Source organism: Phycomyces blakesleeanus (genome assembly GCF_001638985.1).
Source record: "Phycomyces blakesleeanus NRRL 1555(-) unplaced genomic scaffold PHYBLscaffold_6, whole genome shotgun sequence".
Taxonomy (NCBI): domain Eukaryota; kingdom Fungi; phylum Mucoromycota; class Mucoromycetes; order Mucorales; family Phycomycetaceae; genus Phycomyces; species Phycomyces blakesleeanus.
This window is the reverse complement of record NW_017265139.1, coordinates 176197-204085: the sequence shown is the minus strand read 5'-3', so window position 1 is coordinate 204085 and position 27889 is coordinate 176197. Positions and strand designations below refer to the sequence as shown.

The window sequence follows — 27889 nt, the reverse complement described above, 5'->3', positions numbered from 1 at the left end:
AGTGGGTGTAGTAGCAACAGAAGTAGATGTGGTAGTACTAGATGTACTGCTTTTAGTAAAGAAAGTAGATGCAGTAGTAACACTATCTTTTGGTGAGCTAGGTTCATTAATATCCGTGGCGGTAGCGGAAGATGGCGGTGCATTATCTTTTGGGGTTACTGGCATGACTTTAGACTCAGGTAAAGATGATGATTTCTCTTTTTTGCCACTTGTTCCTTCAGTAGAAGAGGCCCCTTCTTTCGATATCTCTGGTTTTGTCGAAGTAGGAATCTTCTCTGTCGTGCTCGATTCAGTGGAAGAATCATTTTCGTTCGATCCTTTTTCCTTGCTTTCTGCTGTAAGCGCGGACTTTACGTCTCCTTTAGTAATTGGAGATTCTGTGGTAGTTTTTGGCCCAGAAAAAATAGAGTTGTCTGATATCTTTGCCATACTTCCAAAACTAAAGATATGCTCTTTTTTAGATTCTTGAGATGATGCGTCACTGGTGGACTTTGCAGAAGGTGCAGTACTGTCGTCAGTTTTCTTGGCTGGTTTTTCAAAGGTAAAAGTGGGTGTTGCCTCGGATTTTTTAAATAAAGAAGAATATTTTTCTTTTGTTAAGTTGGCTGAAGGAGAAGATACTAGTGGCGCGGGAGAGTCGTTTGATCCTGCCACACTGCTTCCAAACTTGTTGCTATGAGTTGCAAGAATAGGAGGAGATTTGGTAGTAGACGAAGCACGAGGAATATTGCTTTCATTAGATTTAGGAACCATGCTACCGAATGTAAACCCGCCAGAAGGTAGATTAGAAGGTGTACCAGGAGATTCAGACATAGAGATTGTTGGTGTTTTGTTAGCCTTGTTCAAGGTAAAGGCTTCTCCAGATGAACTGGGTCCAATATTAGGAGAATTTGATTTTGATCCAAAAGAGAGGTTTGGCTCAGGTGCATTATTTTTTTTCTGTCCCCCAAACATAAATCCTCCTAAATAAATAATAAGTATACTTTGGCCAATTATATGTCGTATTCGCCCTTACCGCTAATAGATGCTGATCCAAACTGGTTAGTTGCAGGTGCTGTAGTGGGAGAATGTTTAGAATGAAAAGGAACGCCACCTATGAGCATAATGGTTCTTACATTTCTAATATATAATAAAACAAGCCACTTACCATGTGCTGCCGTTGTTCCAAATGGAGATATTTTGGGTGAAGAAGCAGGAACATTGTCTGATGCTTTGGTATATGTTAATCCAGCTGAAGAACTTGTTAAGCTAGTGCCAAACGAAAATGGGGTTTCCTGCGTACCTGGCGCGGAATTGTTAAATGTAGCATTTGATACTGAGGGTGCTAATGCAGGGCTACCAAAGGTAAAATCATTCTGATTGTTCAAAGCTGGACTTTTTCCAAAGTTAAATCCACTTCCAGTCGTAGGTGGTGGAGTAGTCACACTTCCATGACTAAAGCCAGGACCAGATGTATTTGGCATTGCAAATAAAGATCCACTTTGGGTAGGTGGGCTTGTTCCACTACCGGATGTTTCCATATCGTCAGGCCCTAAAGATTGTTGATGTTGATGTTGATGCTGCTTTTGTTGCTGTTGTCCAAAGCCATTGAAAGATGTCAAAGGTGATGAGATACTGAACTGACTGGGATTGCTGTCTGTGTGGCCAAATCCTTGAGGTTGAGAAAATGAAAAGGAGGGAGCTGCTCTTGATGGAGACTCAGACCCAAACATAGTATTTTCAGTCTCAGGGAGACCAGGAATGTCTGATATACCACGTCCAAAAGACGATGGCGTACTAGCAACAGAGTGGTTAGATGAATATTGGGGGAATTGTGCGCCATGACCGAAAGGTGATGTTGGAGTGGTTGCATTAGACAATCCGACAACACCAGAGGTATTTGGAGAGCCAAATACAAATGTTTCGGTACGTCTAACAGGTGACATTGCTGGCGATTGATGAGGAGAGGCAGTGGGTGTCACATTAGCCGATCCAAACTGATTGGAAATTGAAGATTGCGAATTAAAGCCAAAAGGCGAAGAAGCCCCACTTGGGGTTCCACTCATGTTAAAAGGATTTGGAGATAAGGCACCAGTTTGTGGAGCACTAGGAGCTGCTTGGTTTCCCATCGTGAACACGAAGTTTATGTCGCTGCCACCACTTTTCTTCCCGCGAGAAGATTTTCTGTGACTAAAGATCATAATGTTAATATTATAGAATGACCACAATCTTCAAGTCTTTTTTTTTACCTCATGATGGTTTATTCAGAGTGTTTTTATTTTTTATTTATTCTCGTTGTTTGAAGAAGAGTGTAGATTTTATTCGCTGTTGAACAAGACGCGCTTTTGCGTAAACAGCCGGTTCTCGGCAGTCACACATTGGCGTTTTAGACCTCTTCACATAAAATGAATTGGGTTTTATCTTATTAAAGAAAGTCAGACAAACAGAGAGAGAGAGAGGTTTTACGGAAGAAGTAGATGGAAAAATTGAGATATCATAAAGGATTGTGTAGACCGACAAACCGTATCAATATTTCCCCTCCCCCCTTATTGGTGCTGCCGTTATTAATATTTTCTTTCTTTTTTATTTTATTTATTATAGTCTGGTCTAATCGCACAGCCAGTCCCTTGCCCGCTTCATTTTCTTTTCCATCTTTGCTTTCTTGAAGCGATCAAGGTCCTTCTTAGTTAATGGACGTTTTTGGCCAGCACCAGCTGCTCTCTCTCTGTTTCGCTCATCCATATATGCATCTACGTCAAAATAGTATTGCATCTGTCTCTTTGCACGACTTTCGATTGTCATCCTGTCGGGGTGGAGACGTTCAACTTCTTCTGACGTTTGAAACTTGCCGGTTTTTGCATTAAAAACAGCCTGGAACTTATATTGATCCTCTGTCCCGAAATACGATGAATAAGGTGTCTGAGTTTTCTCAGCTGGTGATTGTTCGACTGTATCATCAAATGTGCTTCGAACCTGCGTGTCAATCTTGTCCAGCAAGGAGTCGAGCGGGTTGTCTGAAACATGGTCTGGGCGCGTAGCAGTCTGAGAGGACTCTACAGCTGGATATCCATAGTAATACAATGAATAATCTTCTGTCTGCTCAGAATCTGCCTTGCTGCCATCTCCCAATGGATTTTCCCATGTTGTCTCGTACGTTAACGTATTCCACCAGTAGTATGATTGGGAGTTCTGATCCCATGCAGCCGTCCAGGCCTTTGCAATATCAGCCTTACTAGGATGAATCTTCTTTTCGGCTTTGTCAGTCCCTTTTCCTTTTGTCTCCTTTTTTTCTTGTTTAATTTCGTGCTTTGCTGGTTCATCTGTCTTTGAGTCGTCTAATGATGTGTTTGCGTCTGTTTCAGTCGTCTTGTTCGTTTTTTCTACGACAGAATCTTCTGATCCATTGTCATTGGGTACTTCATCTACGTGAGTTTCTGCCTGGGATGTAACCTGTTCTGAATCACTGGCACTCATGACTATACAATGTTGACTAGATCCAGCAAGAAGTCCTCCAGACGGGTATCTTAAATCTACGTCACAAAGGGATTGTGACGTAATCTTTGGATTTCCTAAAGAACTCCCCGTACAAAAAAATCCATAAGCAAAAGCGTAACCTCTCTCAAGGTGGTTTAATGCGATGGATGAACCAAAGATGCCAGAGACTGTCGATACAGAGCTGCTTCAGCTCAACATCAGTGAAGAAATGAGAGGAATTTCAGCATTCATGAAGGTTATGGCCACACTTTTTCATTACGGTAATCAACCGATGAACGCAGCTCAGCTTGTTGGTGCCGTGAGAGCTTTGGATCTACTTCCACTAAGGTGATTACCTACGTTCCACAGAAGCATGCATAGTAGCCTAGGAATGATTACTGCATTCAATGATACTGCTTAGTCTGTCGAATGGATGAACAGACAGACAAAGACATTTCTCTAGCATGACATGCTTCTTTTTTGTACAGATTGTACTGATCCGTGTCCATGTCTGTTGTTTAGAGGAGAGACGCCCAAAAGTACTATCCAGGGTATTATATCGACGGCGCGAAAGGCTGCACGCGGATTAAAGCAACCTGATCCATTCGATATTGCTAAGGATGGTGCCGGTCGCCAAACAAAGTATTCGATTGCAGACTTTGTGTTGAATGGAGTACAATTGCCCCCCATTCAGGAGATCCCGGATGAGCCGATGCACATTAAACCAGTAGAAAACTCATCTTCATCTTATTCTTATTCGAGTCATCTTGGGAAGCAGCAGCGTAAGCCATCTTCTGATCGTAATGGAAGCAGACGTCGGCGAACCAACTCATCCAAGCTCAAGAGAAAACGCACAAGTGGTTACGATACCGATTCGGATGGAAATGGCTTTGACGTTGATGTGGACATGGACGATGAGTACGCTTGCCCAATCTCACTACCAACCAACTCAATGCTTTGCTATGTAGGTCCATGTCGATAGACTCAGGTGCAGACGAGGCTAATATAGCCCAATCAGAAGAAGATACTATATTCGACTATTCGCTTCTATATGCACCACCACCTGCGGATATGAATTACCTCGATCCTATCAACTTTGTCGACTACCCTATTGCTGCCAATTTTGCAGCTGTACAACAAAAGGGCTATTCATACCCTCGGTTCCGATCACATGAGAAGATTAAAATTCCTAAAATACATTGCGAGGATCGATTCCGCGTTGCAGATATTCATGATACAACAGGAAAAAAAGTGGTTGGGCGTGTATTTATTCTGGCAGATGGTCATGGTGGAAGAGGTTGCTCAGAATACTTTGTTCGCAAAACACCACGAGCTTTAGAGAAGGTGTGTGCGGAATATAATCCACAACAATTGGATAATAAGGAAGTCCAAGAACGCTTTGAGCATGATATCAAACTCATGGTCGAGTCCTTGGATGAAGACTATTTGACCATCAAACGAGCCCAATTATCTGGAAAATCGGATAGCTGCTTTCCTGGGAAGAATGGTAACCTTAGTACTGAAATGGGGGATGCTGTTGATGGGCATCTAGAATCTGAGAAGACCGACAATGACGGTTGCACTCTTATTCTTAACGTGTTCTTTGGTGACTGGCTGGTGAATGTCAATGTGGGTGATTCTCGGACTATTTTGATTTCTGCTCCTGAGCCAAGCTCAGCACCCGTAACTATGGACTATCCTCTCACCGGAGGCGTAGATAAGGACTATCTTATGGAAGTTGTATTCGCATCCCAAGATCACAAACCTTACCTGGAACATCTGGCGAGAGAAATTCTTGAGAATGGCGGTGAATTTGTAGACTCTGTTCAGAACAGAATTATCAAAGTCGAATTGGACAAACTTAGAGAGGATGGTAATCGACAGGCTAAAAGAATCGCTCTCAAGAATGCACGTATTCGACCCAAGGATTACCAGGTTACGCATGATCAGGCAAACGGCGACACATCAGTCCAAGGATGGGCGACTCAAAGTGCAGTTCGTACTACAGCCAACAATGTTCCTGCATGGCGCGCCCGTGAAGATCGCATTCCATCCCTAAACGTTGCACGGTCCTGCGGTGACTTGGATTTCAAGTTGAACCCAAAACAAAAAATTATCTCTTGCGAGCCCGACGTTACTTTTATTCGGATATCTGATGGAACCCCAGAAAAGGATCCAAACAATAATAGTGAAGATTCTTCAAAAGAAATACCCCCGCGCACCATGGTAACCTCGTCTGCGCACAAAGAAAAGCGGAGGCACTTTTTGTTTATGAGCACAGATGGAACATTTGATTATATGTATGAAGAAGCGCCAGATAAGCAGAACCGTGTGATTGCAAAGGCAATAGGTGCTATGGTTGAAGATGGAGAAAAAGCTGGACGGTATATTCTAGAACAAGAAGAGCATAATGAAGGACAAACAATTGAACACACGTCATCTTCAATTGAGGGTGTAGTCAAAGATAATGAAACAGCCAACCATTCAAAGTCACAGGCAACACTCCCAACAACAGATAATGTAGAATCTGTTCAGAAAGGTTCTGAGATTAAGAACACTGAACAGTTGTTGCCAACAGTATTAAAGCAACCAGAATCAGTACCAGAAGCAAAAGCAGGATCAGCACCACCAAATGAGGATATGTCGGTAGAGGCAACTGAAAAGGAGCCTACGGCGGAAAGCGATGCAGCATTGTTGAACCAACAAGAGCCTCGCAAACCTCTTTTATTCCGTGAATTAACAAAACAAGAAGAAAAGATCCGGAAACTCAAAGAGAGGACGCTTACAATGGCCGCGCGATACTTTGCGAATAGAGAAGGGGCGCATGGCTTTTTTGCTTCGAAGCTGCAAGATTATGATGACTGCACCGTAATGCTTATTGAGATCTGACAGAATGTATTACTGAGTGAACAGGAAGCCCTCAATAAAGCATGTGTATATATCATTCTCCTTCGTTGTCAGAAAAAATTGTTTAACTTCCAAAACGACATGTCTTTCTGGTAAAGAAGAATCCAAAGTGGGTCTTTCTTTTATAAATTTATTTATGTGTCTAGGCCATTGTCTGTGCCCTTTTTACTGATGACAATATGAAGAAAATTGTCTGCAAAACATAGATTGTCAGAGGCCCATCCTAGAGGTGTGTCCAAAGGCAAAGGTACACCATGAATTACAGGTATCGCGTCACACTCTTCTTGGTCATCCGAAGGAAACAAGTCCGGTAAGATGCGTGTCATGGCATCTCCTATAAGAAGCGGGTGCTCTAAAGAAACCAGAATATATCAGGATTTTGAGTTGGCTCTTAGTCTTTCAATTCCACACCTTCTGTGTTTCCTGGGACTAGTTCTTGAATGGGTGGACATTTGTATGGCATATAAAGACGCAAAGGAATGTGTCGTGCTAATTGGCCGTTTTCGAGCAAATGCTTATTCACGCTCCAATATTCAGAGTACTTTCCTATTTAATCTAATGGTCAGAGATTTATATATATATCTTATTTTTGCTTTTTTCTTTTAAAAAAAACGCTGTTTTGGTACCTTGTACCAGAGACTGCCACAGCTGCGTTTGATCGCGTTTAGACATATTCATAACCCTTTTTGTGGTTCCGTGACGGAGAAAGTCTGCCTTTACTTCAAGTTATCAAAATTCATGCACATCATTTTTATACTGGTCTGTATATGTCTTTCAAAGTAATTACCTCCTTGAGCATCGACATGAACATGTCTTGGGTTGTATCCAGTGTAGGATTGCGCAGTATTTTATCAATAGGAAATTCATCGAAATGAATATTGATACGCCATGGAAGACTAGCCTTTTCACCAAAGGTCGGTACTTGTGAGATTGGGAAATTGTATAGATCGTATAAGAGGCCGATAGGAAAGTGCCTTATTGTAACCCATACATAAGTTTATATTTTCGTAAAGATAAAGTATGTTTCTGATATGATATGGCTACTTACCATTTGAGAGGTTCTCCATTGTAATCATACCATACATTCTCTGGTTGGGTTTGAATACCAAGTCCGGTGTAGATGGAATGAAGCTGATGGGTCAAAAGAGAAAGGTAGGAAAGACGAGCTACTTCTATCTGTAGGTTGGGAATAAAACGCCTGTCTCTTTATTGCGATGACGATGACGTACATATATTGGATCTGGTGTTCGAGCGGATGAAATGGATTCTGTTGGATGAAAGGTTACTTGGAGAGGAAGTTTACCATCCCAGATCGTTTCTGAGATGGCGATATCAAAGGCAGACATGTTGAGAAAAAAAGAAAGGAGGAAGAGTAGGACGAGTTGGACGAGTCACAGGATTTTAGGTTTTCCTCATTTTTAAGCATGAAAAAAAAATGCTTGCAATATCTTCATCTCTCTTTCAGGCTTACTGATAATCAATCTATTTCAATTTAAAGAACCTCTGAAGAGTAAATATTACTAAAAAAATCTTGTAGGCTAGTATCTCTTAACCAGTCATAATGGTCCAAGACAACCTGAAAATAAACGGCCGTTTCCCAAGGAAAGACAAATAAAGCAACAGTATATGTATGCTAGTGACGATAGTAAAGCACTGTAGGAAATGGCAGGATTTATACCTCCGACCTCGTACCGAGTTACGCACTCGTAACTTTTCTGCTCTTTAAAAGTCAGCTTTTACAATACCGACTTCGTAACGAGTTACGAACTCGTAACTTTTATAGCCAATAGCATGCCTGTTTTAGCCTATTAGTTTTACTTTTTGTCAAATACAATTTATGGGATCTTATATTATTTTGCATCTAATCCAATAAAATATTCTAAATATGGCAGATCTATACCTTTTTTAGGTATTTGCATTCTCTTTATGATTGGCTCAACAAATACACGGTCTTGTATTGGAATTTTATAGTTTTTATAGATCAAAATAATAGAAGTTGAATATAAAGAAGTATGGAAAGAAGAAGTACTAATTTTTATGATATTTAATAGCAGTTTAAGCTATAATTTACTAAATAACTTACATATATCTATTTCTATGTGATATTTTTTAATTTTTTTTATCTAAAGAAAACGGTTATTCTCTAAACACTATAATATTGATGTAGGTATATATATATTGCCTAATTGATTCTTTTTATCAAAGAGTATAAACCTGCTTTGTGTTAACATTGTCATGCCTGATTCCTACTTTGAGAAACCAGAAGACAGATTCCCTGTGATTCTCTAAATCTACCGAGATCTCTAATGAGCATGCGAGCAATCAACAACCAAACTGTACATGATGTAGATGTTTTTCTGTCAATTCTTCTCAGATTGCTTTCTTTTGTCAATTTTGCTGATTCGTATTTTATTAATATTAGCCTTCATAGTTATTAAGTGTGTTCCTTTTAGAGACTTTTAATAATTTTAGACCTTGTGAAAAAAATAGAAACAAGTCCTTTTTAGATGTACCAATCTAAATTGTTAGGAGAACATGGACGGGTCAGAGGTTATGCATCGTTTGTGGAATCGGGATCTTGCTGCCGTCCTGAACTTCCGACATATACTTAACAATTTGAGATATGATGGGATTATACCTGTAAGGTTCACCCGCGTTATTCGGATTGGACGTATCAGAAGACAAGCAGAAGAAAATCTCCAGGAGGGTCGTCGTTTGAGACAAAGACTGACTAGAATTCAAAGAAGATGAAAAAATTCCGTCCTGGTTACCGCTTAGGACCCACCCAATCTACCGCTGGTAAGCCATTAGATTTGAATAACTTGGTATTTAGTTTTGTAATGGGTTGAAAAAGCTAAGAAAAAGATGTTTTGCTTTGACTGCAAAAAACATGGTGGGGTAAAAAAAAAGTAGAATATAAAAGAGAGCGAGAGAGAAATTGGTGCTTAATTAAAACTCAACATAAGACACTTTAAACCCCGGAAAACTTGCAACAATTCACTAAAATCGCCTATTTTTTTTCTATAGGGTATCCACTTCATGCCTATTTTTATATATTTTTTAAAAAAGAAAGTATTGATCGATGTTATTTTAACTCCCATATTAGAGCCTTAAGTGCAAAGACAATCATTTAATTCATTGTGATAAATTATATATTTTTCTGTCTGATTTCATGTTAGACAATATAAATACAAATTATTTAAAGACATCATCTCCAAATAGTACCCGTCTAGAACCTATGAAAAGAAGATATATATGTATATAATATCATCTACACAGAGGTCTAGAGATATATAAAACAATACTTTGAAAAGATAGAGTATTCTATAAAACTTACACTCCAACAAGACGCTTTATTCCAAAATATTCATTAAATAAGTAAAACATTTGCGTCACAGTACAGTGACGTATAGATTTCCGTGACTCGGTTTTATCTTTATCATGTCAAGGTGCAGAGAACGCTTGTTCTCGCGTACCATCAGACACCTTTCAAAAGTACCCATGGCAGAGAGCATTCTAGATTTTTCTAAAGAGTTGGATGTAGCCAAACTCGACCAAGTGGTCCTTACATTCTATACTGGAAGTGGCTCTGAGGTAAACAATATGCTGTGATCTTCAACCTCTAGTTTCAATTTCTCATTTTATAATCGAAATATGACAGCAACAAATGGCCCAGAAGCTGTTGACGGAATTCCAAGACCACGAAGAAGCATGGACACGTGTAGACGGCATTCTTGAACGCTCCACTGTTTCTCATACAAAGGTATGATATCTAATTACTCGACGAGCGCTGGAATTTACACCACTTGTGATTAGTTCATCGCGCTACAGATTCTTGAGAAGTTTATTCAAACGAGATGGAATACATTGCCTCCAGATAGTCGCAATGGTGAGATTTGTATAATTTGACATTTAATCTCTTATTTTGCTCAATTATTTTTTATGCGTTGTACAGCAATTCGCTACTTCATCGTCAATGTGATTGTAAAGGTCTCAGCTGATGAGAATACAATGGTCCGTGAACGTACCTATCTTAACAAACTAAACATGGTTCTGGTTCAAGTAAGTGTAAACGTATTGTATGATCTATTCGGGGAATACTTATGCAAATTCGATTCAAAGGTTCTCAAGCAAGAATGGCCCCGTAATTGGCCCTCTTTCATCCCCGAAATTGTCGAATCGAGCAAGACTAACTTGTCCTTGTGTGAGAACAACATGGCAATTCTTAAGCTTCTCAGGTATGTTCTGATCTATATTTTGGTGTAGTGTGTATTAAATTTTATTTGCTTATACATAATTATTTCAGTGAAGAAATCTTTGATTACTCAGCAGAACAAATGACCCAGTTAAAGACATCAAACTTGAGAAGTCAGATGTGTGGTGAATTTGCTGGAATTTTTCAATTGTGCAAGGAGGTCCTTGACAAAGCCAACAAGCCCAGTTTGATCCTTGCTACTCTGGAAACTCTCTTGAGATTCCTCAGTTGGATTCCTTTAGGCTATGCATTTGAAACTACTCTGATTGATACTTTATGCAACAGAGTAAGCATAAATAGTCATTATTACTTTAGTTAAAATCTGGTCTTGTGTGACCTTTTTTGATTTTTTTATTAACTTCTCTGGTAGTTCTTGACAGAGAGAGAGACCCGCAACGTTACATTACAATGTTTGACTGAGATCGGTGGTCTGAATGTGGAAAACAGTTATCATGACAAGCTCGTGGCATTGTTCACTAGCGTCATGACTTCTGTAAATGTGATGGTTCCTCCTAGTACTGACTTGGCTGAAGTTTATGAGAACAGCGCAGATGATGACCAAGAATTTGTACAGAACCTTGCCTTGTTCTTGACAGGATTCTTGTCCTCTCACTTGAGGGTAATATTTGCATAACTAAATCAGACACATATAATATATATACTCACTTTGATCTTTCTTGTATTACAGATTCTTGAACAATCATCAGACACTACCGACTTGTTGGTCAATGCTCATTTCTATTTGATTAAGATTTCGCGTGTTGATGATAGAGAAATCTTCAAAATCTGTCTTGAGTATTGGGCTCAACTGGTATGCCAATTAAGTTTTATCATACTAAAAACGTTGTCTCACATTTTATATTCTTCTTTTTCCCTAGGTACAAGAGTTGTTTGAGGAAGTCCGTAACTTGGGTAATTCAGATGTACCCCCAATTAGTATGTCTTTATTGGATCTTGGTGCTGGTGGTAACCAGATGGGCAATTCTGGATACCGTCCTCGCAAAATGCTTTACCTGGATGTTCTCTCTAATTTGAGAGTGGTAATGATTGAACGCATGGTGAAGCCCGAAGAGGTAAGATACGATACATGGATTTTAACATTGGATCTAATCATTTGTACGATGTGCATGTGTATAAAAAAAGGTGCTTGTCGTTGAAAACGACGAAGGAGAAATTGTGCGTGAATTTGTTAAGGAGAGTGACACAATTGTTCTTTACAAGAGTATGAAAGAAGTATTGGTTTACTTGACCAATTTGGATGTATCAGATACTGAAGAAATCATGTCTACAAAACTTCAGAAGCAGGTAAGCAGGTTAAGAATGATGAATATGATCATTCTTATATGGGAGATAAATTGTTACTAATAATAAGAGGGAAAAAATAGATGGATGGTAGGGAATGGTCCTGGCAAAATCTCAACAAGCTTTGTTGGGCTATTGGTTCAATCTCTGGTGCTATGAGTGAGGAAACTGAGAAGCGATTCTTGGTCACTGTTATCAAGGAGTTGCTTAGCCTTTGTGAAATGAAACGTGGCAAGGACAACAAAGCTGTTGTTGCATCTAACATTATGTACACTGTTGGTCAATACCCTCGCTTCCTCAAGGCACATTGGAAGTTCCTCAAGACTGTGGTGAACAAGCTTTTTGAGTTCATGCATGAGTCGCACGAAGGTGTTCAAGATATGGCCTGCGATACATTCATTAAAATTGCCCAAAAGTGCAAGCGTCACTTTGTACTTCAGCAATCCGGTGAATTACGGCCTTTTATTGATGAGATCTTGGAGAGTATTACCGGGATCACATCAGAACTCCAACCACAACAGGTTAGGAATATGAAGATTCTATTTGAATTTGGACCCTTCATAAATCACTCGTAACTGACTAATTATTTTTAAAAAAAAAATAGATCCATACATTCTACGAAGCTGTGGGATATATGATTTCTGCACAACACAACAAACCTGCACAAGAGCGCCTCATGGTGAACTTTATGGAGCTTCCTAATAGAGCGGTATGTACAAACAGATCTTTTGTTAAAGAGAAAAATTGGAAAGAAGAAAGGCACTAATTGTGTTGGAAAATGCAGTGGAATGAGGTTATGACACAAGCCAAGCAGAACATAAATATCTTGGCAGATCCTGCTCAAATTAAATTTGTCACTAATGTGCTCAAGACAAACGTCTCGGCGTGCAGTGCAGTGGGATCTCCATTTATTATCCAGCTTAGCAAGATATACATGGATTTACTTACATTATACAGCTCTGTTGGAAAAATGATTTCTCAAAATATTGCAGAGCAAGGCCCCATCGCAACAAAAACCCCCAGAGTCCGTGGTTTGAGAATGATTAAGAGAGATATTCTTAAATTGGTCGATACCTACGTTGATGCAGCAGACGACAACTATGCGGTGAATGATAACATGGTTGGACCTTTCTTTGATGCCGTCCTTTCGGATTACTGTCTTGGTGCTGATGTCTCAAGGGACGCCGAGGTTCTGGAAGCGCTCGCGACTATGGTGAATAAATTGAAAGTAAGTATTGCTTTACCAAATAATAAGGCAAAGCAACATCTAATGCGTTCTTATTTTTTAGGAGTTGATGACACCACGTATACCTGCAGTATTGGAAGCTACATTTGAGCCTACATTGAACATGATTACAAAAGATTTCGCAGAGTATCCTGAACATCGTACTGGATTCTACAACTTGCTGCGTGCGATCAACCAATACTGCTTCCCAGGTTAGTAAAGAAGAAGAAGAAACAGTTGGTGTTATTGTAAAAATGCTTACAATCTTCATTTATTTATTTGTACATATAGCTTTGCTAGAGCTTGCTCCCGCCCAGTTTAAGCTTCTTATTGATAGTATTGTTTGGGGTTTCAAGCATACAATGAGAGATATTGCAGATGTCAGTCTTCAGATCTGTGGAGAATTAATTAGCAACTTCAGTCGTACAGACCCCAACATTGCTGGTGTATTCTACCAGACCTACTACTTGAGTATTCTCCAAGATATATTCTTTGTTTTGACTGATAGAGACCATAAGAGTGGCAAGTATTTTGACTTTAATGTCTTTAGAAGCATTACTAAATGACCTATAATTTCTCTAGGTTTCAAGGGCCAAACCGAAGTTCTCGCACAGCTTTTCGGTCTTGTTACAAACCACTCTATTCAGGTACCTTTGTATGATCCAAGCCAAGTTGAAGATCCTACCATGAGCAATGCTCAGTTCCTTGAAGGATATGTGACTGCACTTCTCCGGAATGCATTCCCTCACTTGCAAAGGTAATTTTGACTTTGTTTTCTGTTTGTTTTGCTGTTGTTACTTTTCAGGTCGCTCACATTTGATTTGTCTTATAGTGGTCAAATTAAGGTGTTTGTTATGGCTATGTTTGAATACAATGGCAACCCTCCAAAGTTCAAGCTGGAAGTACGTGACTTCCTTATCCAACTTAAAGAGTTTGCTGGCGAAAATGCCGAGCTCTATCTCGAAGAGAAAGAAGCCAAGCTTGAATCTACACGAAGAGCAGAGTTAGAGAAAGCACTTAGTATCCCCGGTATGGTTAAGCCTTCTGAGCTGCCAGGAATGGACGAAGACGAGGCTCTTTAGGGTATTATTTGCTCACAGGATAATGAAATTGCTTTAATAAATGCTTGAACGTAAAGAAAAGAGAAACAATAGTTCAATATGTGTATACTGTAACGAGACACGATTAATTGGTTTTGCATATAAAAAGCAAAAATGTCCATAGTAATTCTGTTACAAACAATTACTATAAATCGATGTAATACAATGTAAATGATGTACAAGAAAAATCCGGGTGTACACCGAGAACTTGGCTTTTGATATTATATGATATTATATGATATGATATATTATACATATAAGTCGTCCTTTAGAAGTCAGAATTATAATGATGATAACCTTTACTGGAAAATACACTTTATGCATTGCTAATGTATACATATATATATTTGCATGCGTGTGTGCTTTTTATGACTCAATAGAATTTCATTTGAATATACATATATTTAAGAAAAAAAAGGTATCCTGAGCTCAGGTTGATTGATAAACTTTGAAATTTAGAAATTGAAAGAGTAATCAGCATGTTTTTGTGGGTCTTTTAGCTATAAGAGAGGATCGAAGTATAGTTATCCTTATATACGGCTACTAGACTTGGAATAGCTTTTAGCAGCACGAAAAAAGATAAAAATAAAAGTCGCCTGAAGAATTTTCACTCAATGCAATTGCCAAATTGTGACAAGCGTGTATCAAAACACATCAGGGGCTGGGACGTGAGGATTCACAAGAATGGGATGAAAGTGTGGCTGTCAGGGATTAGAGAGTGAGGGAAAAAAAAGGAGCGTACCAGAGTTCAAGCTATGACTCAGTTCAAACGGGATATGTTTTTCCTTGAAAAATTCAATTCTCATGTAGGACGAACATTTATTCAAAATACAGCACAAAAGGCCTTTTTGATTATTATTTGTTTTTCATAAACCTGGACCCAGTTCTGCTGGTATTTGCCTTGTAAATGAATATACCCTAGATTTTATATTCTTCTTTCTTTTGAAATGCGTTTATTGAGTATAGTATACCTTTGAGGTGGCCCCATCTTTACTGTACTTTCACTTCAAATATATATACTGGCGCCCGGTACTGGTACAGACAGCTGTGTCTAGCCTTTGGTTCTCTCAATAGAAGCCCTTGGGACTGTAAGACCGTCTTGTATTCTCATGTTCGATTGGATAATGTGCATATCGTACTACATTCAAGAGAACAAGTAAGAAGCTTTTTTGTTGTTGTTAGAAAATACTCCGAGGATTACGGATCTTCTTATTCGATCTCCTAGTAAAAAAAATAAAAAAAAAAGTATTCATTGAATTGGTTCCCATTTCTCCATTTATTTCCTCACATCAATTTTTACGCGTTAAATATGTTACAACTCATTCAAAGAACACGAGTTTTATATATTTCAGTACATGGTATGCTTTCCATAGAAACAACTAGTGCTGCTGAATAATAAATAGGTTTACACAAAGATAGGATTATCTTGGGATGAGTAACAAAAGAGCCAAGCAAACATTACTCTGATTTGTACCTTTTCTGTCCAACTCTGATTTTTCTTTTTTTTCTAAAGTTTGACACATCGGGGAAATGCAGCATTTGACTTTGAATAGGACATTTTTAGCTCTTTGACCTTTTGGACACTTCACATTGCAGTGTTTCTCACTAAAAGAAGAAAAAAATTGGGACTGAGCGGGGTTCCTAGAATCAATAGGGAGCCCACATCTGAATCCCGTGACTTGGTTTCTGACTGTTATTCATTTTTTATTTTGATTTAATTTTAGTTTTCAGGCACAAGTAACTATGGATTAAATTCGATTTCTTTGTAGAAGGAAATAAAAGAGCTTTTTTACTTTTGTTCGTTTAGAAGAACTATCGGGGTCTTAAAAAAACAACCAATAGATTTACTTTCTTACTTACATATATGCTTTTTATGTTAATAAGCAAGTTTGTTAACACATGGGTATATCTTTACATTTGAAGAATAATGAATGATTTTGCTTGGAAAAACAATATATCTTTATTTAGACACTTTCTTGGCAAAGCATGATCAACAGTCAATGGACTTACAGATTTATTATGAGAAATATACTTGGCTTGAATTGAAACTGCAGAATGACGGTTTGATAATATCTAGCATATTTCTATATCTAGTTATCAATCTACAGCTTCACCACTGGGTACTCTCTTTGTGTAATGGAAACTCTCTGATTTTATTTGAAAAGAAAATTAGTGCCTATAAAATTTTATCTAGTGAGAAGTCTATACAAAGTAATAATTATATTTGGAGATATGAAAATTGGCAGTGGGCATCTTTTCCTCTTTCTTTCTTTTGTTACAATTTACTTTTTTTTTTATCATTGCTCATAACTAGTCGCCATATGTTATTTCCTCATTCTCCCTCAATCTACACACCTTTAACTTTTAATACTGTAGATAACTATCCCTATATCGTACCTTCCTTGTTATCCTCGATTGTATATACAAAAACAAAATCATCATTCTACATAATGCCGCATTTACTGATAATCTTGATCGTATATATATATATATCAATCTAGATCATTTTATAACCGTCTTTCTTTCACTCTTGAATAATTCAGTATAGTTTTAGATAAATGCAAAATATTAATTGGTCTAAGCAAGAGCCAATTGATAGTCCACATCAAGACCGGCCAAACAAATATATAGTGCGACTACAATAAACAAAAGTTGGTTGAAAGGTAATTCTTCATCTAAGGGATATCTTTGCTTGCTTTACTAGATAGAGCTAAAGATTACATATATCCTATGTTTCAATATTGCAAAAAAAAATTGAAAACCTATTCTTCAGTCTACAGATTATTTTGATCTATCTTTGAATTGATGATTTATTTTTAATCAGAGCTCAATATTATATATATATATATATATCATATAATATAAAAGGTGAGCTAATGCACTCTCATACAAGAAAAACCTATTTTTAATTCCAGGATTACACAAAAAAAAATCTGTGGCATTGGATTGTTGTACTAGGTTTCTCAAAAAATGAGCCTATTTCTTCTTTTTGCTTCCAAAATAAAGTTCCTCCCACAAATTTCAAAAGGACTACTTATACACTCATGAATGAATTTCCCATTCAAGAAAGCAAAGGACAAATAAATAGAATAAATACTTGCTCATAAAAGAAAGTATCTTACTCGCTTGATATAGTCACAAGTCATCTTATTAAAAAATAAATAGCAATGAGCATAAATATCATGATTAATTTATAGGCCTAATCTAGCGTGATCCACAGAATAATTCTGTCCGCAGAAGAAGAACGTTAAATATTTAAGCTATAACCACAACACGCTCAATTGAATATCGAATATATTGGCAAAGCCTTTAATTACTATACTCCAGCAATTTAAACTTAACTGGCACAGGCACCTCAAATGGCTCAAAGTCTTGTGATAAATTGATCTGTACTCTATAATTCTATTAGAGCTATTTGTGCCTTGGCAATGAAAAAACTCAAAATACTATAATAAATAATGGCGACGTCTTCCAAAAAAAAGAGGATCAATTGCATAAGTAGAAACCAAATTCTGGCATATTTTTGTGTATTTGATTAGAAATATTCAATAAACACCTCAATGGGAGTAATGGCTCGCTATACAACCACTACTTCCCTTTTTTAAAAGAAAACAATGTCGAGTTTTGGCAAGAAAATAAGAGATAATAAAAGCGTAATTTAGACTACTAAAGCCTTTTGTTCGAATAATAATAGATATCTACTGATTGCATGTCAAGTAATTAATGTTGGTGGGCAAGGAACTCCTGCCGGCTTCTTCCTTCATATTTTATTCAAGGAAAATATTCTTCAATTGCAGACCTGGAAAGTAATCAAATTGATTTATTATAAAAAGAAAAAAGGATATATAAGAGCAAGGTATAGTACCACTTTATAAAACTAGGGATAGAAATCCGTGGCTAATTACAAGCTATATAGAAGAAGAAATATGCAACAAAAGACACAAAGAGAAAAAAAAGAAACATTTAGGTAAATATTGAGGTCCCATTTCAAAATGTGATGGGAAACCCAATAAAGATTCAAATTAAGCAGCCACGATGCGGAAAAAAAAATCTAGCAAAAAGTTTTTTTTATTGATATCTAGCTATAAAAGCAGTTGCCTAAGCCAATAGTAAAAATGTTCCTTTGCACATCCTTGCTTCCTTTTCTTTTTTCCTTTTCCCCTCCCTCAAGGGACTCTTCTATCTATAAAGGTGTTTGTCTATTGATACCTTTTTTTGCTTCATTTTGATCCTATCAAACGTACACAAAAGGCTCCTATTTACCCGTCGCTTCGTCGGCAAACCACTTTAAAACTCACAGTGAACCCCTTTCATGCTTCTAAACGCTTCAGTTCTTGAAAAACACCTTAGTTCTCTTTTTGTCAGCGTACCCTTCCGGCTTCACTGCGACTACTGGTCCTGACATCGTCAATTCTTATTATATTTAAACTACACAACCCACCTTTTATTTATTTATTAATTCATACCTTAAAATACAATGGTCTTTGATCAACTTCCTTTACCATCTGCTCCACCTCCTAGCGGCACCAATTACTCTGCAGAACACGGCTGTTTTGAAGGCCCAGAAAAATTACTCGAGATCTGGTTCTCTCCCCAAGATAACTCCAGCCCTATTGATACCGACTCTGATCTCTCAGATGTCTCGAACCCAACAACTCCCAAAGACTCATACTCTTTTGTGTTCCCAAAGGATCTCCGTACTGTAGAGAAGCCCGTATGGGACTCTATGTTGGCTACTGTCAAGTGCACTGTCCTTAGTGTGGTTAGCAACGCATACTCGGATGCCTATCTCCTAAGGTAAGAAATCACAAGAAAGTAAAACAAAGATCATCCTGCTTATTAAACCGCTATCCAATGGGAAATCATTTTTAGTGAGTCATCCATGTTTGTTTACTCTCATAAGCTTGTCTTAAAGACATGCGGTACAACCACTCTTCTCAAGGCCCTTCCCTATATTCTCGAAATCGCTCGCACTCGATGTGGCTACGAGTCTGTCTATCGCCTTTTCTACTCCCGCAAATCGTTCATATTCCCTGAGAAGCAACCTGGTCCCCATCGTAGCTGGGAAGAAGAAGTCAACTATCTAGATGACCATTTCGGTAAATAATTCTTTTTTGATATTTTTTGACACTTCCCCTTTTTACTACTACTACTACTACTACTACTATTACTATTATTATTATTATTATCTGTTGTATCCATGATTTTGAAACTAACACATAATATTCGTAATAGACAATGGCGCTGCTTACGTGATTGGTGATACTAATGAAGACGAGTGGTATCTTTACCTAACTTCACCCATCGATATTGCTCATCAAGAAGAAGCAGCTATCGACATGGATCAACTTATGTCTGAAACAGATGGTTTGTCCTGGATGTCACCTAAGAAATGCCCATGGACAAAGGTGACCAGACCAAGTTTGGCTCTTGTGGACAGATTCCATGGCGTACATCGTCCCGCAGGCGCTGATCAGACTGTCGAGATCTTGATGACACGGTTAGACCGCAATGCCATGCGTGCCTTCTATCACAGAAACAACGAACCAGCGGGTTTAGTAGGTGGTGTACGCGTCGACCGTGAGACTGGTCTCGACAAGATTTATCCTGATGCCAAGGTGGATTCATTCCTGTTTGAGCCATGCGGTTATTCGGCTAACGGTCTGCTCGACAAGGGTTACTATACCATTCACGTTACTCCTGAACCCCAATGCTCATACGCCTCTTTTGAAACCACTATCCCAGCCTCTGTTACTCATCCTGTTGGTAACCTTGGCAAGCACAATGGTCAAGAAGCTTCAGTGCGTCTACTGATCCGCCAAGTTCTGGATATATTCAAACCCGGGGCCTTTACTGTGACTTATTTCTCCTCTGTATCACATGAAGATGATGAGAGTGAAAACATAAGCAAGCTCATGCGCACCGTAGGAAAATTCGGTGGCTACAGGCGCAAAGACAGAATCATCCATGCATTTGAAGGATATGATCTCGTCTTTGGTCATTACAAAAAAATTTAGAAACAACATTATTCTTCATTCAATCTTTGTCATAAAAGATCTCTCACACCCCTATTAATAAAATCAACCTATTTTCATTCCCTGATATCATGACAGCATACCTTTGGCTTGGTCTCTGTTTTAGTCTGACATTTTTGGGTCTATAAAACCACTAATCCCTATATCCAAAATCGTAGATTTTTAATATTGTATTTTTTTTTATAGTTATAAAATGTATGATTGTCTTTTCAACTTAACACTGTCCAAAGCTTAATATATTAATCAAAGAAAACTCGAACCTCTCTAGTTGTAGAGCAATTCGCTTTTATTTTGTGATTTCATTTATCGATATTCACTTTAAGGCACACTAATTTACTGTCATTCACCTCAGGTGAAATGTATATATATATTATTACTTTTATAATTCATATTCAGTGCTACGTGTGCCGTCAGTGTATGTGAAGACCCCACAATGAGTCACTTGTCTTCTGACTAGACAAAGAACGCGTCATATATATTGTTTCTAAAAGCCTGACCTCAATTATTCAACAAAAACGTCCTTTTTTTATTCTTTTAAAACCATTTACTTCTCATGGGATTGCCAGAAATACCTTTCGAAATACTTTTTAACATTGCATACTTTCTCACAGCTAAAGACAAATTGTCTTGCATGACTGTATGTTCCGTTTGGAAAGAACCATTCTGTGAATCTCTATGGAAGACAATCCATATAAACGATCAGAGAAGCCTCATTCCGATATGCAATTCAGTAGATGAAGAGAAGAGCACCTTTAAAGAAAATGGAGATCGCGTACGATCACTATTTCTGTCTCGATGGCTCAGTACAAAAGCAGAACAACTACAGGCCCTTCAAAAACACTTCCAAAAGATTCAACTTCTACATGCTCCACACGGCAGCATTCGAGCAACCGATCATGTAAAACTAACAGACTGGAGGCTATGGAATTCGTTAATACATTTGGAAATATGTGTATCAGGCCTTAGCCTACAGGATGAAGTCCAAGGATTACTTGATATTCTTTCCGGATTACCCAATCTTGAACGCCTTGAATATATATGGACTGCCTGGGGAACATCCGATTTTTACCGTCTCCAGGATATTGAAGCCCTTCACAAATACTTACCGCGACTAAAGTACTTATCATTGAGTATATCTCTGGCTAACCTTGATCCTGACGAATTGGACAAGATTGAATTGGTAGAACCTGCAGAAAACCTGAGAGTATTAAAGACACGTATAAATAATATGGATCTTCGCTGGCTAGCATATTTTGCCCGTAAATATACGAAAATACATACCCTCGAATGGACTGACCGTACCGATCTCCCTGCCTCTGAGCTATTTCAAGAAGAAGCTTTTGAAATGTTCACTAAACTTCATTCGGCATTCAAACAGCTGAATAAAGTTGTTGTTAACGGTGTGTCGCAAACAAACTCAACCCATATTGCATTTTGGAATCTATTTGGTCGGTTTGGGGTACCTCTCAAAAGTCTAGAATACAATCTAGGAACATGCTTTGAAAATTCAGAAATTTTGGAAAAAACCATTACTGCTTGTTTACAATCTTGTTCAAGCACACTTGAAACGCTTTTAATCAATGGCTCCACTGGAATATCTAATCCAACCAACATTCCAGTATCTATCGGTGTCTGCCCAAACTTAGTGTCTCTAGATATAAATGTATTCCCAAGTTCGATAGCAATTAATATAATCCTGGATAATTGTATTGCACTCAGGAAGTTAAAGCTGGAAGCCAAGAGAGTATTTATTGATTCAAATATACAATCTGATATCCAAAAGCACGATCTGCAGTTAATACATATCATTAAATCAAGAGCCAATTCGGCTCTATTCAAGTATATTTCAGAGCGTTGCAGACGGCTTCGGTATATGCGCCTGGTTGATGTGGCAGTAGTTGGTCCTCTTTCTCAAGATACCGGCACAATATTTATCGACATGTCTTATACTTGTTTGGCCTTACTGAAACTGAATCACGTATCTTTTTATGGATCACAAGACGACATCTGCAATAATGAAAGCGCTGTTAACCTCATACGTTTTTCTACTGTTAATTCACCTCTACTATATGATAACACGACGAAAAACCGATCGATTATCATTCCTAACTCAAGTCTTCCTGAAACTAGTGCAGAAACTGTATGGTTTCATACCTATTGGGATGGTGAAGAAGTTTCGTATGACTGGAGAAATGAATGCAAGATAGGGTACATGCGAGTGCTAAGCAGTGAAGAAAAAGATCGGGCCCAAGAATATTTCAAGTCATTTCAGTTTCAATCCAATCAATCTCTCGATCAAGTACAAGTAAACCGCTCTAAAGAAGGGCTAGTTGTTAGAAATGATTGGGAATACGATCTTCCTCGGGGTCAAGCCACGCTCTTATTCGCTCAAGTTAACAAATATGTTATAAATGCGAAAGCTGTCCGTAAAGACAATGTATGGAGTAGGATATATGCCAAAAAACTTTGACAACAAATACATGTCTTCGAAGCCAAATTTAAAGCGAGATATGTAAATAGCTAACGGAGGAAATACACTGTTGTACCTGAGTCTTGGCTTGATATTCGCTTTGAGTTATGTGATAGAAATAACCAGGTTATATACTAGCTGCAGAAAAACGTAGTTAAATACAGTACATTGGAGACTTAAACTTGTATCCCTGAACTTTTGGGCTCTTCTTTTACTGATACTACGCTCGTGGACAATGATTATGTGTCAGTTACAATTGAGTTGAGATTGAAATGTCTCTATGATAATAAAAAGCTGTGAGCCCAGTTAATATTCTCTCAAAGCTTTGGATTAAGACTAAAACTACACTCTAAAACAATGTTGAATAGACAATGTGCTAGTAAATTTAGCCTCACACTTAAAGTAGCATTTAAGATAAAGGGATTTCTTTTACAGACAAGGGCTTACTTGATTTGGGGCTATCAATACGTAATTTGTCTCTATAAAATTTCATGTTTTCATAGTATCCTTTGTAACCGTCCCAATTTAAACTGTGAATTCACCACGCCGTGTATAGGTATTACTTTTGCCGCAGCTATATTTATGCTCATATAAAATTTCGACTGACGATGCAAAGGCTTGTTTATGCTGTTACTCGACCAACATGTCGCTCATCTCTTAACTTCTCTCTGCATCGTACTCGTCTTACCTCATCCATATGCCCAAATGTGACCCGAAACAAAACAATCTCTCAGTCGACATTGTTTACTTCATGCCATAAAGTACACATTTCGTTCAGAGCAACGCATTCTTTACCAATTCTCGGAAGAAAATATCACCATTCCAACATTCTTTGTACAGTAGGTATTGTTCCTACAATACCTCTCTCCCATTTACACAACAAACCAAGCTCTGTTCGTGCAACACCCTCTGAGATAGAGGCAGCTGGAAAGGAGCCTTCAAGCCATCACTTAGTAAGGCTATGTAGCCGTATATTTGCACTGTTGGACCATTGGATATTTGAGCCACTGTTGACTTTGCGACGATTCACTCATATTCTGTTGCTGTTTGTACCCGTTGCATTATCGGCACCGGTGGTTTTTCTGGGAAAGCGCACCAAGGATGGAAATCGTTCAGGAACTCTGTGGTGGTATGATTTCGTGGCAATGGAGATGGAAAGAGCAGGACCTACGTTTATCAAGGTCAGCACCTGGACGCATAAATAACAATTATATAAAGAAAATATGTCTTGAGTAGGAGTGTGGATGGTATAAGTTGTATATAAGAAACTATAGACTATAACTATCGATGGCCTTTCTGTTTCTTTTCTTTTTTTAGCTTGCACAATGGATTGCTTCTCGCACAGACCTTTTCCCATCCGCTCTCTGTACTCGACTTTCACGGTTACATTCTCAAGTGGACCCACATCAGTTCTCACACACCAAGCGGGTTATAGAAGCTGCATTCGGTCAAAGCATGGAGAGTGTGTTTAGCTCATTCGATCCTACTCCTTTGGGTGTAGGTGCAATTGCGCAAGTTTACAAGGCAACATTATATCCAGAAATCCTCAATGGTCACCCTGATGATCAGAGCTCACTTATAAACGATAATATGTCTAAAGATACGGTCATTATAACGGATAAAAATGGAGAACAGCGCACGATGCATACAACAGTGGCCATAAAGGTCATACATCCAAAAGCCTATAATATTGTCAATCGTGATCTCAAAATTATGAACTTTTTTGCACAAGTTCTCACATTTATTCCCACTTTCCACTGGCTATCTTTACCAGACGAAGTGCGAGTGTTTGGAGCAATGATGAAGGACCAACTGGATCTGCGAATAGAAGGGCGTAACTTGGAACGATTCAACGAGCTTTTTTGTAATTCTCTCCGGGTTGAATTTCCGAAGCCTCTTTTAGGCTTCACAACAAAAGATATGCTAATTGAGGAATATGAGAATGGAATACCATTGAGTATGTTTCTTGAAAATGCAGCGTATGCGAAAAAAATGGGTGAACAAGTGGGAATATATGACCATAAATTGGCAGATATTGGTAAGATGTTTTGTGTAGATATTTCTGTATACCTCATTTACTGATTGAGCGATATTCTTATGTTGAATTTTTAGGACTTGATGTGTTTCTAGTAAGATATAAGCATATTCCTATTGTACACATACTTATACAAAGTACTTGCTTAGCATATGCTCATTTTCCACAACTTTGTCCACGCGGATCTGCATCCCGGAAACATCATGGTTAAGTTTTATAAGCCATCGGCATATCATCCTCTCCGGAAGGCATGGTCAAATATTACAGGAAAAGAGCTTAAAGATGACGGAGACAAAGCAGTAGACAAGATTATGGCATTACGACATGACCCTGAGGCAGTAAGAAAAGAGCTCGACAGCCTTGAGAGTGAAGGTTATGCTCCTCGTTTAGTCTTTATTGACACCGGTCTTGTTAATGAGCTGGATGATGTCAATCGAAGAAACTTTCTTGATTTGTTTCAAGCAATTGCTCAGTTTGACGGATATAAGGCTGGTGAACTTATGATCGAACGCTGTCGAAGTCCAGAGCTGGTTATCAATTCTGATATCTTTGCTTTACGCATGCAAAATTTGATTATTGGACTGAAACAGAATACCTTTAAACTTGGTGCAGTGAGGATTGGTGGTCTTTTAAACGAAACAATGAATATGGTGCGGTCTCATCACGTAAAACTAGAGGGAGACTTTGTAAATGTGATTGTCAGCATTATGCTTCTTGAAGGTATTGGTCGCCAGCTAGACCCAGGACTAGACCTCTTCAAAATGGCATTACCTGTTCTTCGTGAATACAGTATCAAGGATCATGGACAAGCTACTATTGAAGGCATGAAGGATGTCAAGCAAAGTCCGTTTTCGCCCCATTGGATCAAGGTTTGGATCTTCCTTGAACTCAGAAACTGGCTTGGTGAGAATAAACGCGATGAAGAGTGGCTTTCTATTTGGTAAGTGAAAAAAAAAAAGAAAAGTTGTGATATATATGACAAAAATTGAGTTTATTGTTTAATTTTTATACAGTGATTTTAAATGCTTTGATTTCTGAATAAATTTCATAATTTTTATATTAGTTTTATTATTACTTATTACTTATCTTATTAATTGGAGATTGATTATATTGTTGTGGTTTATTATGAATATTCTTGTACGTACATGTGTGTGTGTGTGATTCGTCAATAGCCACAGATTTTTAATTGTCTAGTAGTATTTAAATAATGTCAATTTCTGTTAAAACATGATAAGAAATTCTTCATGATTCCGCATTCAAGACTTGATCTTATGGCCAGATATTGGTTTACTGAGTGCCATGTTAAATAATGTAGTATACATATGCTAATAAATACAACGAATATAAAAGACATAAAGGGATGTACGATATTAGGAAAAGTTTGAGGCTTTGGCATATTGGTTTTCAGGGACACGGAATATAACTTATATTGATACATAGTACAATGAAACCTCTTAGTTCTGGAAGGTCGTTTTTTTTTCAGTATCTAAAATTCTAAGAAAACATATAAAGTCCTTTATCCTATAAATAAACATTGAAGAACAATATTTTAATTAAAAGGCAACACTATACAAAGAGGGTAATAACCACAGTATTTTGGCTTATATTTAATACCGGATATTCCAGATATATATTTGTATCATATTTGTATCTCATATTATCTATTAAAGACAGCATATCAAACAGATAAGAAATAATATTAGTGTGGTTGTACTTTAGTAAATATTAAAGTATACAAAAAATTGATACTTAAATGTGCGTGTGTATATTTTCTTCTTTTATCTTTGAGCAACAAGTAACATATTCTCCAAGAATAATATACAAATGTGGATATCTAGCATAGCAAGTTTTTACAGTCTCAATATTTAGCCCCTGCCTTAATTGTGCTCATGTAAATCCCTTCTTAAAACGAGTATCTTACTTAACAGTATGAGTGGTAAAGAAAGGAGAGATATGCGTATATGTGAATGTAAATGCAAATGCAAATGATTCGCATACAGTTATATGCCTACTTTCTACTCATCTCAAAGTGTATACTCTTAAGTTGTCTAATGAATTAAATAGGTGTAAGCTTGATTGTAGGGCTGTTATTTTTGCGCTTTATTTTTTTATGTTTTGAAGATCACTGATATATCTCAGGATTAATGAATTACTACCGTTTCATTTCATTTCATTTCAATCAAAATATAATATACTATCAATAACACAGTCTTTTGATATTGATGGTATCATCAATAGATTCTAGATATATTAGTTTACAGTCACTTTTCATGTTCTTCATAATCCCAGGGTATTTATACGTTTTTCTCTTTATTTTTAAGATTCAAACATTTGATCCACAAAGCTGCGCTTTATATAAACGTTATATATCCTTGTGTGTTTATAATTGTGAAAATACAGTAGGTTAACCTAACCTGTGGATTATTATTATTATTATTATTATTATTACTACTTTTTTTATATTCCAGATAGAGTAACACTAAGATTTCTGTATTTGAGACTATCCGCATTTTCCCTCCAAATAAAGAGATATGAGCAATAGATAGAGCGGGCATCATTGAAAAGATTGGTACTCTCACAGTAGCCTTCTAAACCTTGAGCTAAACAGCGACTTAGCCCTAAGAGTCGGTTGTAAACATGCTGAAACACGTTGGATGTGTACAGTTTTCTCTTCATATCTCCTGAATTCATCCCTTGCCAGTCTTCCCCCTCATCCCCCTTTGTACCTACTCTTATTTACTTGTTACTTTTCTTTACCAAAGAATACAACTCTAGTGAAATCTTATTAATTAGACTTTGTATTACACAAAGAGCTTTGGAATGACTGAGGTTATACCTATTGTACAGATTGCAAGTGATGTTGTGGCTCAGGATGGCCGCCTACTTAGTATTATTGAAAGACAGCGACTTGTCATTAAGAAACTCGAAAAGGATTTGGCCGCGATGACCGCCGATCGTGATGACCTTTTGAATAGAAATCGAAAATGGGAAAAGGAATGCTCTAGTCTTAAGGAATTTCTAAGACAAGAAAGCACATCGCCATTGCCAGAATTGCCGATTCAGCCTTCCAAGAGTGTTCCTCATCGGCTTGTGTTTGTACAGCCCAC

The 27889-nt window shown here is 37.8% G+C and overlaps 8 protein-coding genes across 8 annotated transcripts; 6 read left to right on the top strand and 2 right to left on the bottom strand.

Annotated features, from left to right (window-relative positions):
• Positions 1-2586: 2586 nt before the first annotated feature.
• PHYBLDRAFT_165793 (hypothetical protein) lies at positions 2587-3453 on the bottom strand (the record flags this gene model as incomplete). The annotated part of the gene is made up of 1 exon (XM_018435308.1): positions 2587-3453. The coding sequence occupies one exon, from the start codon at positions 3451-3453 to the stop codon at positions 2587-2589; it is 867 nt and encodes a 288-aa protein (XP_018293853.1).
• A 163-nt stretch (positions 3454-3616) lies between these two features.
• PHYBLDRAFT_59344 (hypothetical protein) lies at positions 3617-6342 on the top strand (the record flags this gene model as incomplete). The annotated part of the gene is made up of 3 exons (XM_018440478.1): positions 3617-3801; positions 3976-4371; positions 4422-6342. 3 exons carry the CDS (start codon positions 3617-3619, stop codon positions 6340-6342), a joined length of 2502 nt encoding a protein of 833 aa, XP_018293852.1.
• A 152-nt stretch (positions 6343-6494) lies between these two features.
• Positions 6495-7706, bottom strand: PHYBLDRAFT_59343 (hypothetical protein; the record flags this gene model as incomplete). Its single annotated transcript, XM_018440477.1, has 6 exons — positions 6495-6712; positions 6772-6906; positions 6987-7074; positions 7148-7334; positions 7409-7536; positions 7590-7706. 6 exons carry the CDS (start codon positions 7704-7706, stop codon positions 6495-6497), a joined length of 873 nt encoding a protein of 290 aa, XP_018293851.1.
• Positions 7707-9860: 2154 nt separating this feature from the next.
• On the top strand, positions 9861-14430 carry PHYBLDRAFT_27874 (hypothetical protein; the record flags this gene model as incomplete). The annotated part of the gene is made up of 17 exons (XM_018439921.1): positions 9861-9954; positions 10022-10123; positions 10177-10249; positions 10316-10422; positions 10483-10598; positions 10667-10901; positions 10986-11234; positions 11304-11426; positions 11494-11688; positions 11759-11920; positions 12001-12438; positions 12522-12626; positions 12702-13145; positions 13207-13354; positions 13434-13664; positions 13725-13899; positions 13975-14430. Coding segments are annotated over 17 exons (3247 nt in total), but the record flags the coding sequence as incomplete, so codon positions are not given.
• A 426-nt stretch (positions 14431-14856) lies between these two features.
• PHYBLDRAFT_59341 (hypothetical protein) lies at positions 14857-15994 on the top strand (the record flags this gene model as incomplete). Its single annotated transcript, XM_018440476.1, has 4 exons — positions 14857-14960; positions 15209-15398; positions 15646-15677; positions 15967-15994. 4 exons carry the CDS (start codon positions 14857-14859, stop codon positions 15992-15994), a joined length of 354 nt encoding a protein of 117 aa, XP_018293849.1.
• A 2396-nt stretch (positions 15995-18390) lies between these two features.
• PHYBLDRAFT_180413 (hypothetical protein) lies at positions 18391-20345 on the top strand. The gene is made up of 3 exons (XM_018438309.1): positions 18391-19039; positions 19115-19341; positions 19478-20345. The coding sequence occupies exons 1-3, from the start codon at positions 18720-18722 to the stop codon at positions 20257-20259; spliced, it is 1329 nt and encodes a 442-aa protein (XP_018293848.1). The 5' UTR covers positions 18391-18719; the 3' UTR covers positions 20260-20345.
• A 485-nt stretch (positions 20346-20830) lies between these two features.
• On the top strand, positions 20831-22747 carry PHYBLDRAFT_59339 (hypothetical protein; the record flags this gene model as incomplete). The annotated part of the gene is made up of 1 exon (XM_018440475.1): positions 20831-22747. The coding sequence occupies one exon, from the start codon at positions 20831-20833 to the stop codon at positions 22745-22747; it is 1917 nt and encodes a 638-aa protein (XP_018293847.1).
• A 950-nt stretch (positions 22748-23697) lies between these two features.
• On the top strand, positions 23698-25567 carry PHYBLDRAFT_97230 (hypothetical protein; the record flags this gene model as incomplete). The annotated part of the gene is made up of 3 exons (XM_018444014.1): positions 23698-23928; positions 24065-24799; positions 24932-25567. Coding segments are annotated over 3 exons (1602 nt in total), but the record flags the coding sequence as incomplete, so codon positions are not given.
• Positions 25568-27889: the final 2322 nt, after the last annotated feature.